This window comes from Typopeltis vanoorti, chromosome 20 (assembly GCF_054136105.1).
Source record: "Typopeltis vanoorti isolate ZY-2024b chromosome 20, IOZ_Tvanoo_1.0, whole genome shotgun sequence".
NCBI lineage: Eukaryota > Metazoa > Arthropoda > Arachnida > Uropygi > Thelyphonidae > Typopeltis > Typopeltis vanoorti.
In genome coordinates, this window is record NC_143568.1 from 30954030 (window position 1) to 30968639 (window position 14610).

Below are 14610 nucleotides of genomic sequence, written 5' to 3' on the forward strand. Positions count from 1 at the left end.
ATTATGAGTGGAGTTTCGTACTTCCCTCCAGTTGGTGACAGTAATAATGAAGTGATCACACGAGTTGTGGATAGCCATATGAAGACTTGTGAGGAAAGGATATATGTGGAAGTACAAGACTGGTGATTATGACAAGCTAGGAGACGGCTTGTAGCTATAGCATGGAATGAGGAGTTAAGTGTTAAGGAAATAAATGCTTCTTGGGAACTGACAAAGAAATATGTAATAACAGCATCAATGTGAGAGTGTATTCTGAAGGTCAAAAGGCTGAATAAGGTTTAAAGTGATGAATCCTAGCTTGCAAGCCAGGATTTGGCACTGCTGATGTATCAATTACTTTGAGGATCATGTGAACATATAGTTGAAATGATGCCATCATTTTAAAATCCGCAACTCCGAATTGTAATGATATTGTATTTTTTTGTTGGCAGAGTTAGCAAATTTAAGGAAAAGATATTTGCTGAGAAAGAAAAATAATTATCTAATAGAAGATATGCATGAAATTAGTTTTCAATTATAGATGCACAACCTTCTATTATTTGAAGGCTGTACAAATAATTAGAACCTCTGTTTATTTACCAGTGGATGGACTTAAACAACACTTGAACTATTCAGTTAGCAAACATTTCTGTTATGACCAAGAAATCACTGTTATGGAAAGCTTAGTTTCAAGAACAGATTTTTAGATATCAGCAGTAGTGGATTACTTTCCTTTGAGGCCCTAGGCGCAAATAAATAATAAATATAAAAGTTCACTAAAATTTTAGAGGCATGTTACCCAATAGATGCCTAGTGTGCCTATTGGATAATCCGCTACTGGATATCAGTTATATAATTGTAATCAAATTCCTGATATGTATCCTGAAATGGTTTACAGGATGTATATTTTAAAGTTGGAATAATTTTTTTCCAACCTGAACTTATTATGATATGGAAGCTTTCTTAAATTTTTTCAGTTAGACTGTGGAGTATACTTGCAAAAGTTGAGTTGCTGCCATCAGAAAATGATACTAAATGTGAATTTTTGTTGATGAGCTTTCAACTTAGTTAGGCTATTTTGATCTCATGTTGGTGGGGAGGGGGGGGGGGAACAGGGAATGGCCCATGTTTCTCAAATGGAGGAACATTGGAAACTAAGCAAATCTTTGGCCATGGAGCTCAATTCTACAAGTTATCCTTCTTTGTTTTTTAATTTTACCTGGAAGGAATGGAAAGGAGGCAAAAAGTCAAATGAACAAATCAAAACAAAAAGTCAAAAAGTGCATGTGATTAATCAATCCCATGTATGAAATAAGTTTTCATCAAGGGAAACTACTATTGAATGATAGACAGAATTGAATAATTGGCAGGAGAATTCAGCTTGAGATATGATCAGCAGGATACAATCTTAAATTCATTATCAATTTTCATCATTCAGACTTTCCAATCTTATTAGCTATATATATGGTATGCTGCAAATGTGGACTAATGGCAGTTATTACACTAATTTAGTTTTGTTTTCAGAGTGAGTAGGACCTGTGAAGTATCTGAATGTCAAAATGTGCTTCATTTAATTTGTAGTATATGTTCATTACATGAGATTGGTTATTGTCAACTGCAAGTACATAGCATAATTTGGTTCACCCCCTTGAGTATATCCCATGTATACACCAGATGATGATCAGTCATACTGAACTCGTAATCCAGATTCTTCTAAATGTCTCATTACTAATCTCCTTTGATATTTTGCTATACTAGTTCATGGATTTACAATACTTACATCTTGGATAGCCAGAATATTAAGGACTTGGAATGAACTTTCTGCAGACTTTGATTAGCATATAAATCTACAGAATTTTCTCGCCAGTGTCCATGCAAAGATTTAATAAGAGCCATGTCTTTATTTTCTTGTTTGTTCTTAATCATGTTTGTTAAAATTTCAGTATTTGCAATATATATTTCATTGCAAAGATATTTATCTACTGCTAATTTTTATTTCTAATTTATTATTTTATATGGAATTGTGCTCTCAATATTGTTTCACTACCTATATTCCTTTCTAATGAGCACTGCCTTGACATGTAAATATTTTCATGGAAATTAAGATGCTACTTTTTATATACAAAATATTTCATTTATCTGTAGTTTTGATTTTAACTGTACTTTTTATTTATTTAAATTCAATATAATGTGTTTTAGTGCTTTATTATATATGGAACTATTGAATTTTTAATAGGTAAATTCTTCTATGAAAGGCTGGTTTCCTTTATGTGTAGGTAAGTAAATTTTTATTATTATTTTTTTTTATTATGACATTTGATAAGTTACTTGATAAGTGTAAAAATGAAATTGATATCTGAATATTTTAATTTCCCGAAATGTTAGCCTATATTTAAAGTATATATATATTTGCTGCTTTGCCATATACTTGGTTTTATATTTCATTGGAAATGCTTCTTTGCTTAAGTTATTCTGTAGTCATTTGAATTATGGTGTAATCACCACATAAAGTTCAATTTTATTCTTTGTGGTGATTTTGCTAGATATTATCTATATTGACATCAACTAGAAGAATGTGTATATTTGCAGTCAAGTTATACACTAAGACCATCTTTATGTGCTATCACTCCTAGAATATGTTTCCTATGTATGCTCTGCTTGCTTTTCAAAAGGATCTGCAGAAAATCATTATCCTCTTCAATATTGACTGATTTGTTAGGATGCAAAAATTTCACTTGTAGTGCTTATATTAGTATTAATGATTATTAAAGTTTACTCCTAGTAAATATACTTTTAAGACTTACATCATGGCACATGTCATTTGGTTTGAAAAGCCATGAAGTTTTAACTTCATGACAATGTAAAGACCATATTAAGTAGTAGTGGAAAGGGTTAGATGTAATAAGTGAAGTAGAGTATAAGGCCTTCTTGCAATGAATCCTTGGACTCCCTGGAGATGTCACCTAATAATAATACTAGGTTTTTCGGTTGATGCAGGGTTAGCCATTCTTATGTGGAGGAAGAATGGTTTCCTTCCTGTTTCTTCTTACAAAAGCCAAACTGGTCTGAGAATATACAGAATATACAGTAATCAATATACAGTATGGTTGGCAGATGAAATGGCTTCCTTTTAATTGGTCTTCAGGTTCCATGGAGGTAACAAATATTAAATCACATATATCTCAACAGTGAACATTATCGAGGAGATATTCTCTAAAGTAATGTAGTCAAACTAAAAAGACCATGGATAGAGAGCTTTCAAAACTGATCTGATCTGCAAGAATTGTTATTTTACCTTTTCATCAGGAGACCCAAGTCTATGGTTGGCAAACTACATTAATACTCATAAATTAAAGATGCCAAGAAATTATGATCCAGAAGTGATACCATGGTTGAAGTAATGCACAAGTTGAACTTTGGTATCACTTCTGGGTCTGTCTCCCACTGATGAGACCTCAATAACGGTTGAAACCAGTCTGGGTAGTGACCCTTCCCATAATGCATAGCATTATACATGTCCGTAAGGATATGTGCTTTGCATGATGGGATAATAAGGCAAGTGATGTGAAATCATTAGCTGCAATAATACTCAGTTACTTTAAAAATTATTCTAGGTACTTTAAAGTTTTTAAGAGAAACTTTAGAAAACTAACCCCAAATTGCTCACATTTGAGTCATGTTATTAAAACTACTGTCAACAACTCAAACATATAATCATAAATGCAATTTAATCTGTATGCAATAAAGAACTGTACTGGAATATTGTATTAAGTGCCTCCATAGTGCAGTTGAAAGAATGATACGACTATCAACTTTCAATTAGAGAAGAGCTAAGTTTGATTCTTGAAATAAGAATCTTTACATTAACTGTTTTGCTTGAAGGTGAGGTTAGCTGAGCTCTACAGAGGCAGCAGGGTTTTCTTCCTGTGAACATGCATATCAGGAGAATACAGTTAACAAATGCTGTGTAGTGGGTGGTAAGACGGATTGTGCATTTGTTGATGGCTGTAGTGTTGTGTAGTGAAAATCAGCCTCCTGAGCATTCTCAGGCTCTGTGGTGATGTTGTATAATATAAAGTACATTATGAACTATAGAGATGAGCACCATAACATTTTACACAATTATGTAATGGTAGGCCCACTGAGCATATAATTAGTCTAATATTAACATTTGAATTGAATAAGATTTTTCTCTTCATTGTCTTTAATGGTTTAGAATCTATTAGGATTCATATCCATTTTCATGACTAACTTAATCTCATTTTATTGGAGGGACAAGATCTAGAAGAGTGCAGAATATTGCATCAATTAATGTCTAGTGATTACAAAACTTCATTGCCAATTGCTCTGCCAATTAACTCCTTGGAATAAAAAGCATTAAGTATTCTGTCAGCCTTGAGGTGTTTATATATGTCAACAAATACATGGATACAAAATGCCCATTAAAATTGAAATAACTTTGAACCTTTTGAAAGAACATGGTTAAAATATATTTTATCTTTATGATACTGTTTGGATTAATTATAAAATTTCTTATTTATTTTTTCTTTCTGATATTTCATAAGGATGGCCATGCCTGACTTAATGAGACTTCAATTAATGTGTTGTTCATTTATCAGAAATTGAAAAAAAAAATTGTACCACTTTTTTGCTTTATCTAATGAAAATTCACATTGCTGGTATCAGTGAAGTCAAATGGACTAATAGTGGGAAAATAAACAGAGCAATTCAATTATGTACTCATATGGAGACAGTCATAGGAATGGAGTAGCATTTGTACTAAAAAAATAAGATTGTGCAATCTTTACTTGGATTTTGGCCCATAAGTGACAGGATGATTGCATTAAAAATTGCAGCTCAACCTTTTAATATTTTATTGTCCAAATATATGCACCTGCTTTCGATTACCCAGATGATGTAGAATGTTTCTATGAAGGAATTCAAAATGCACTTAACAATGCTAAATCAGATGACATAACTATCGTTATGGGAGATCTAAATGCTAAAGTAGGTTCAGAAAAGATCTCTTCCTACATGGCATGGGAAACCAGGGCCTGGGACATAGAAATCAAAGAGGAGAAAGAATCATACAGTTCTGTGAAGAAAACAATCTGTAATAACAAATACGTTATTTAGCCACCCTCCTGGAAGACTTTACACATGGAAAAGTCCTGGAGACAGCTGTGGGAACCAGATTGGCTATATAATGATTAAAAAAAATATTCTGGAATAACATCTTATAAGCCAAAACATACCTAGGGGCTGATATTGGATCAGACCACAACCTGTGGTCATTAAAGCAGCAATAAAATTAAAGAAAACAATGAAACCTATAAGCATAAAAAAATGATCTTGGCTCCCTTAAAAATCAAGAAATAAAAGATAAATTTTTAAAGCAACTGACACAGTCCACTGCTGTTAACGTTCCTGATTTTACCAAGTATCCTTATCCTAAAGATGAGATTGAGGATAGATAACAGAAATCTAAAGAGGGCATAAAAAAAGGCAGTAAAACAAACAATTCCCAAATTTGAGAAGAAGATAAGTAAACCCTGGATGAATGACAAGATACTGAAAATGATGGAGGAAAGAAAGAAACACAAAAATCGTCCTGAATACAAGAACTTAAGTAAGGAGACCAGGAAAGAATGTAGGATTTCAGAGGAACCATGGCTCAACAACAAATGCAAGGAAATTGAACTTTTTTGACAAATAGCACAAAACCAGAGAACTTCATGAAAAAGTTAGGGAGCTAACTAGCAAATCTTGCAAAAGGGTAGGCTCTCATTGCAGTGAAGATACCAGTGGAAACATCCTAATGGAGAAAGACAAAATAAGGGATAGATGAGTAGAGTATTCAAAGGAACTCTACAATCATGATAGAATAGATAAGCCAATGCAAGAAGATTTGGAGGGGCCTACTATTCTTACCTGGGAAGTAACAAATGCCATTAGGAAACAAACCAGGAATGGATGGAATTATGGCAGAATATCTAAAGGCTTTAGATGATAAGGCTATAAGATCACTGACTGACATGTGGAACAAAAGATTTTAAGCACTTGACATTCCTACCAATACCTAAAAAATCGAAGACAATCAAATGTGAAGAATACAGAACAATCGGTCTGATCAGTCAGATAGCAAAAGTTGTGTTATATATCCTAGAAAGAAATAAACATAAAATCAAATTGGAAATCAGTAAAACAATCTGGTATTCAGGAAAATATAGGAACTAGAGAAGAACTCGTCAACATTATAACTATTATAGAAAGATATCTGGAGAAGCAGAAAGAAGTCTAGTTATGTTTTATTAACTACACAAAGGCCTTTGACAATATACAACATGAACAACTAATCAAATGCATTAGAAATTTAGGAGTAGATGATAAAGATACCAGATTACTGATAAATCTATATTGGGAGCAGACTGTCTCAATAAAAATATCAGGAGAAACCTTGGAAGAATTCCCAGTAAAGATGGGTATCAGACAAAGCTGTTTTCTTTGTCCTATATTGTTTAACTGCTATACTGAAAATATCTTCCAGCAATTAGAAGAATTTAAAGGAGTCAGCATAGGAGGCAACTTAAGATATGCAGACGATACAGTACTGCTAGCTGAAAATAAAAAATCTTCAAAACCTACTAGAAGAGACACTGAAACTAAGTGAAAAATATAGACTTAATTTCAACTTCAGAAAAACCAAAACCATGCTGGTAACAAGAGAAAAAGGGAAAATAACCGATATAAATATTAAGATCAGATGAAATACTTTAGATCAAGTAGTTATATATATTTGGGTCAACTAATTACAGAGAATGGAAAGTGTGATAAGGAAATGTTAAGAAGAATAGAAATTGCCAGATCAACCTTCTTTAGCATCCACATCTCAAAGATGTGGATCCTCAGAAGAATTCTTAGGCCCATGGATTGCCAAAAAAAAACTAATTTAGAAATATTAGAGATGATTGGAGAAGATAGGACTCTGTTGAAAACTGTTTTTTAAGAAAAGAAAAACCACCTACCTTGGTCACATACTAAGGCATGAATCTTTACAAAAAACACTTCTAGAAGGAATGATACAAGGAAAAAGAAGAGGAAGACGAAGAACAGATTGGATGGGAAATATTAAGGACTGGACCTTTTTTTTTTTTTTTTTTTTTTTTTTTTTTTTTTTTTTTTTTGTTGTTGTTGTTGTATGAAGAATATAAAAGAGAAGCATAAAGCCATACATGGTGGAAGCTCATGGTAGTCAACTTCCTGGAAGGAGATGACATCTGACAAGACAATGTAAATTTCCAGTTAACATTTTTATTTATTTTTATATCAGATATTTTAAAAAGATTTTAATCATTTGTCTTAAGCTTATGTGATGAGTGGACAATAAACAAGCATTTTTCACTGCATGTCTCAGTGTGTTCCATCAACCACTGGAAGCAGTCATGCTATTTATCTCTTGCTAATAATCATGTGAATTGACTTCTAAGCTTACAACATGGCATCTGCCTGCTGTATGATGGGGAAAAAAAGCCAACATTCAAACAACTCTGTTCAAATATTTCCGTAACAAATAGTTTGTTCATTGTGTATTTTAGGCAATAAACATTTAATTCTATAATTAGTGTATTTTCATTATCTTTTACATGGTATACAGTTAAAAGGTTTATTTAACAGATATTTTTAAATTCTTTATGGACATTCCTGAAGATCATAGATAACTTAGTTATCTGTGACCTTCAAGTGCATAATGCACTAGTGGGACAAATTAATCATGTTAATTGAGGCCAGTCTGTACTCTATAATGTACATAATTCTAGATATTTTATGTCATTTATTTCTTTGCAGTGGGCTCAGTTCTGTTCATATCCTGGCTAGAGAGAATGGTATTCAGCATTGGAGAAAATTGATGGGACCAACTCAAGTATTCAAGTAAAGTATAGTTTTTCAGTAAATTAATCAGTGATATTCTAAATGAAATTTCAATACATAGGACTTTACTGTTCATGGGTTGCCTTTCAATTGCTTTTTTTCTGAACGCATGGGGCAAATCCAAAGGGCACAGACATTGAGGAAAAGTAGGATTAAGTTAAACTTTTTTGTGTTAAATTTTTTTTCTCCTATAGAACCTTTTACTTGCATGTTAAAGATTTGCCATTGGCAGATTGAGTTCAAGAGCTTTCATTAATACTGAAACATTGATTCCATCATCAAATGAATATCTGATTGAGAAAATTAGTTTCTTGAAAGATGATTTTACTTTGGTTTTCTTTTAAAATTCTTTAAGCAAATTTGTTATGTAGGCTGAAATTGAAAATTATATAGATTCTGCAGAACAAGTAATATTTCAGCTACTTAAGCACAATTTTATTTTAGTGAAGATGGCAAATTAAATATGGAAAAATTTTCTTCTGCAGATTTGGAAAAATGTCTATGCTCCTTGGATTGAAAAAACAGTGAACATTTTCTAGGAGTTTCAACTGACATTAGGTAGGATTTTCCTCTTAAAAAAGGTGTGCTGGATGAGAGGATGCACAAAGTATGTTTTACTGGAGGTAGAATGATTCAGGTATTAGATATGAGAAGTAAGCGAGCAAAAGTAAGTTGTAATTGTATTGGTAGTTGTAATAGGTACAAATGACTTGACTGCAAACAAAGAACGTGTCAGATTGGATATTAGGAGGTTGTTGAGACAGATAAAAGTAGTGCAATAGGAAAGGTAGTAAGCGTTTTGCCTAGGTGAGATGAGACAGAGAGCAAGAATTATGAATATGTTAGTGGAAATGTGTGAGGAGAAAGGAGTGCAGTTTGTTCATGTGGAATGAGTTTGAAGGATGAAGCGAACTATATAAGAGCGATAGACTGCATTTAAGTGGTTTTGACGCGAGTTGCTTGGAGACCGCTACTGGAAGGTAGAGAAGTGAGTGCAGAAAATGAATCTGATCCAGTGGGAAGCAATGTGGAAGAATGGGGGAGTAAGACAGATTGAAGAGGTGAGTGGCGTGAGTATAGAGAATGAGAGAACATGCACAAGAGAATGTGCAAGACAGACAGGGAGGCTCAGGGTGGACAGAGGAACACAGCATGAGAAAGGTAGATGCTCCAAGAGGATGTGAATGCATGTGTAAACAAAAAGGGAAGGGAATGGGATCAAGGGAAAACAGTTGGATTTGAAGGTTCTAAGATGAATATAAGGAGAAAAAGAAATGGCTCGAGTTAAGCATGGAGAAGTCGCATCCAATAAGTGGTGTCATTGGAACTAGCTATAGATCCAGGAATAAGCTGCTGTGCTTATATACAAATGCTAGAAGTGTAACAAACAAGGCAAATGAAATGGTTGCATTGAGTCTGTTAACCCAAAAATTGTTGGAATAAGTGAGACATGGTTGGATGAGGATGACATCCTGACAGGAATAGAGATGGAAGGGTATGAGGTATTTCATGAGGGTAAAAAGGGAGGGTGAGTGCTATTGATGATAGAGAAGGAGTTATGTCCATACAAAGTTGAGATGCAAGAGAAAAACAGTGCCAGTGGTTTTGAGGCAGATGTAAAGAAAATGAGTTTCTTGAATTTTTGAGGGACAACTACTTCACAGTATGTAATTGAGGGTCTTGCATTTAATCATCTCATCACAGAATGTAATTATAAATGAGGTGTCAAATTACCCTGAAGTTGGTGAGAGTGACCATGAAGTAATTACCCAGGTGGTTGCCAGCAATGTGAGGACCTCTGTGAGAAAAGAGTATATGTGGAACTACAAGTTTAGTTTCACATTTACTAAGTTCACCAAATGATTGACCTGTGGATTAACCAAAATCCAGTTGCAAATGATTCCTCACACACAAGTCAATCCTGCAGCTACTGAAATATATGCTATTTCTATGCTCTTCTCAAAACCAAATTGGAAGAAATTTAGAATATTTTGAATAATATTTTGAACATTAAAAATTCTAATTTTGTGAATGTTTTCAAATAAGTTTTCTTATAATTTATTACATTTTTATGTGTTTACATGATCTACAAAGTACACAGATTTAGATGATGCTAATTCATATTTGGTAATAATTATTTTCTATGAAATAAATTAGAATTGCAAACAATTCACATTTTCTTTGATTATTCTAATTTTTTGATTCGGAGATGTAGAATACATAGATATGTATTATTATTATCCCAAGACCCCCATGGACTCACTCATCTAGGAGGTCCCTTTTGTCATACACACAGCTCATCATACCGTGCCTTAAACACATTCAAATTCACTGCAGACACCACACTCTCAGGCAAGGCATTTCAGTCATTCACAACTCTGCATGAAAAAACCTGCTTCTCACTCCCTTGCTCACAACCTCCTTATACAGCTTCCAAGGATGACCTCTGGTTATCCCCTGATCTCCCTCTGTTTTCTGTAAAACCTCTTCAATATTGATCCTATAACAACCCCTTACTAACTTGTAGGTCTATCATATCACCCCTCTTCCTCCTATCCACTAGACTCTAAATTGCATCTTCTCAAACTTTTCTCATGTTTTACATTCCAGAGATCAGAAACTACCTTAGTCACCTCTGGACCCTTTCCAACATCTTTGTCCTTTTGAAACCAGGTGACCAAATCTGTGCACAGTAGTTCATGTGTGGCCTAATCAAAGCCTTATACAATGGAACAAGAATATCCTTGCTTCTACAAGTCGGTCTCCTCCACATCATTCCCAGAATTCTTTTGTGTTGTCCTCACAATTTTGCGAATGTGACCCCTAAATTTCAGATCGTTATCCACTATCACTCCAGGATCTGTTATTTCCTCCACATTTACAACATATTCCCACCAAGAGTAAATTCTGCATCCATCTTTGTTTTCCAAATTTTAAAACTTGCATTTTGCAACATTGAACTGGCATCCCCACTACCCATGCCCATTCACTCAGTCTCTTCGAGTCTTCTTGTAAGGCCACAATATCTGCTCTACTCCTCATAATTTGTCCCAACTTTGCATCATCTACAGAAAACTGTATATCCCCATTCAGATTTTTCCCAATATCATTAACATACAGGTTAAACAGCAATGGTCCTAACACAGACCCCTGATGCATGCCACTAGTGACTTTCCTCTTTTGGGATATTGATAAATATTTCGGGATATATCCAAGCCTATCCTCTCTAAGTTGACTATTAACTTATGCAATAATCTGTCAAACGTTTTTGCAAAGTCCAAGTATACTACTGTGTCCATTTCCAATGCTGCTGTCAAATTATTGTAATAAGTGTTAAGCAAATCCATGCTGTCCATCAAAGATAATAGCATTGTTGTCAACCCAATCCATATTCTCACTAGTCTTTCCAACACTTTAACCACAACTGACATGCACAGATTGGCCTATACTTTGGAAGCTTGAATTGTCACCTCCTTTATGAAGAGTACAATCTTGCCTTCCTTCCACTGTTTTGGAACTTGGTCCAGTGTAAGACTCATGTTAATTACATCAAGGCAGATGTCAACTCCCTTGCACATTCCTTCAAAATACATGGCAATTGTCAAATCCCATTGCCTTATTAATATCGAGTTTGCTTAATTCCACCATGTACCTCTTCCTCACTCACTCAGTCTCTCCTCAGCCACTGCTCTTAAACTCCATGATGTCACATTCACAAGGATGAAAGACTTTTATGAACTGCTTGTTAAATATCTCAACTGCATCCTCCATAGCAGTTGTCCTTATAATTTTGTCTAATCATTGGCATCTTATCGTAATCATTCTTATTTTTGCTGGCAACATATCAAAAGAACTCCCTAGGATTTTTTGTGATGATCGTCATGAAGGAATTGAGGTAGAACTATATAACTTGCACATTATTCTACATGTTCCCCACAAAGTGTTATACACTTGTTACAATGCTGCTGCATCTGTAATTCTGTAGGAAAAGTTTTTCCCTTGTTACACAAATCCATCCTCAACTGCAAATATGACTTGTCATCTGTTTTAAATTTTGTTTCTTTAAATTTGGGAATAGGAAATAGTCAGATGGGGACTAGGTCTAGTGAATAGGGTGGGTGAGGCAGACATTGAAAGCCTAAGTTCTGTATTGTCTGTTGGTTTTCATGAGGAGGTGCATTATCCTGCAAAAGCAACACACCTCTACTTAGTTTCCTCAGCATTTTTTCTTTCAGTAGCTCAGTTTTCTTTCACCTTTTCTTGAGATACTTGGTAAGGATTACACTCTATATCCCAAAAGACAATGGCAAGAACCTTCCCTGCCGACTTTTGGGTTCGGAACTCCTTTGGCCATGGAGAACCTTTTGTGTCTCCACTCTGTTGACTGTTGTTTTGTCTCTGGGTTATAGTGGTGAAGCCATGTTTCACTAACAGTCACAATAAGAGCCAAAACATTTGCACCTGATTTCTCAAAATGACCCCAAATCACTTGAGATGACAGCACATGTTCTCTTTTGGTTGGCTTTCAAACATTTGGGGAATGTTTGAAATTTGCTGAGAGCTTTTGCAATGTTCAGATGTGTGTGGATAATTAATCCAACTCAATTCCTGGATATCTACATAGTCTTTACAATGTTTTTTGCTGGTATTTGCTTAATATCAATTATCATGACATGCGCTGCATTGTTTTCAGGTGTGATCACTGGGGAACCTTGTCTGAGGATGCCAGGTTTTAAACTTGGCCACCCATCTGCAACTGCTGGATATGCTGGGGTACAGTCCCCTAAAGTTTCTCACACAAAGTTCGATGAATCTCAATTGTGGACTTTACTTGCAGCATGAAAAATTGATGTCCTGCACCTCTGTCTTCAAATTTCTTCAGAACCTCTGACATGTCTTCTTATATATTCTAAAAGAAAATAAATTTATTACAATTTGATGAAATATGGGGGTTAAAGGATTTAAGATATGTTTCTTCTGGTTATATCAGTTGCTTTAATATTTATCAGAACTTTTCAGCACAAAAATGATCCCCCCCTCGTTATGTAAATGCTGCTCATATTGAACTTTCGCTATCCTTACTGAGTCACTTTTCTTGCCTGTTTTTAGTGTTCCTCATGAAATTGATTACCACTCCTTATGTTGCCTCGATGTGTTTTTTCTCCCCTCTGTGTTGCATGCTTAATCTCTTCATTCATCCATTTCACACTTGCTTTATTTGACCTTTTGATCTTTGGAATACATTTAGACATTGCTCCTACCAAATAGTTTTTGAATATCACTTAAGCAGCATTGATCTTCTTTCCACCCAAGTCTTCATTCAATGCTACAGCTCCAAGCTGTCTCCTGAGCTTCTCATAATCACCAGCCTTGTAGTTCTACATATTTTGGTGGGGAAGAAAAAGGATTTCATTCTGTTACTACAGTATTTTTACTCTTCTTTGTGTTAAATCTGGAATGAACACTAAAATTGTAATTTGGTAGTTTATTCAGGATTTAACTGAAATGCAAAATTTCCCTGAAGAGAATTACTTCTAAATAGATGTTAGAAATCCTTGTATATATAGTAATAATAGTCCATATAAATTTTCTATGTGAGTATTTTGTAAATGGTCCTTAAATAACTAACAAGAAATAAAGTAATGTAAAGGTGATATTGTAACAAGGTCAGAGTTTAGAGTAAACTTTTGTAATCCGATTATAAACATGACCTCAGGCAGCTGTTATATGAACTGAAGGCACGTGCAGTCTGCCTACGCGGGCACACAATGAGAGGAGAAGGTGCAGTGCGCAAGGAGAATTAGGTGGCATCTGCAAATCAGTGACGTATTAGAGAGAACAGACACGGAGCATATAAACATCTTAGTGATGAGAGTTCGTGGTATTTTTGCCTTTTTCATTCCTAGTTCAGGTTTTGGTGTTTTCTTCCCCCCTGCAGTTTTCCCTGTGGTGGGTCGTAGCTTTGAGGTGACGGAGTCGAGCGGGAGTTGTTTAGCGGCGGTAATATGGTCAAATAGCGGGTTTGTCTGAGCATAGCCATCCATGCGACAGGACAAACAGCGTATGCAGAAAACTTCATATAGCTCCAGCCATACCCTTCTGTCAGACAGATTCTAGAACATAAGGTAAAGAATTGATCCATGATTGAGATCACCAAGAAGTCAAGGCAAGGAACAACAGCTCAATAAATAGGGAGATGACTTGAAGGAACCCTACAAGAAGATACGATGAAAAGTATTTCCTAATAAATTCGTCTGGTTGGTAACATAAAGCTTTATTTCTTATTGTATTGTGCAATTCTTAGACTAGAGTGAGCAACTGTGAAAATTTCCTGTGGATCAGACTTGTTAAGACAGATTTTAGGACTTTAGTACCTATTCCTCTAACAAGGATCTTTGTAGTTCTGGAAGTGTAGAGTTACAAGAATTGTCATTAGTGTAAGGTTAGTTTGATTTTGATGTGTTGTATATGCATTAATTGATGAAGAAATAAGGCATTCATCTACATATTTGTGTTAAGTAATTGGGTTTAGGACAGTTTGGATTTGTTAATATCACCTAATGAGAGATACCTGTTGTGAACTAGATCTTGTTTGTTAATTTGTGCATAATTAATTTTAGTGACCTTCATTTAGCTTAGTTTTGATTAACATGTACTATATTTTAGAATGAATATAAATTTCTTTGTTTTTAACCCAAAATA

The 14610-nt window shown here is 34.6% G+C and overlaps 1 protein-coding gene across 2 annotated transcripts in view; it reads left to right on the forward strand.

The window, feature by feature from the left end:
* LOC150095331 (nucleoside diphosphate kinase 6, mitochondrial-like) overlaps positions 1 to 14610 on the forward strand; it is a 43891-nt gene that overhangs the window by 11990 nt on the left and 17291 nt on the right. For both annotated transcript variants that reach the window (XM_090410235.1, XM_090410236.1), the window contains exons 3-4: positions 2216 to 2255; positions 7825 to 7908. In XM_090410235.1, the coding sequence (XP_090266361.1) occupies positions 2216 to 2255; positions 7825 to 7908 (124 nt within the window). The remainder of the gene's footprint in view (positions 1 to 2215; positions 2256 to 7824; positions 7909 to 14610) is intronic.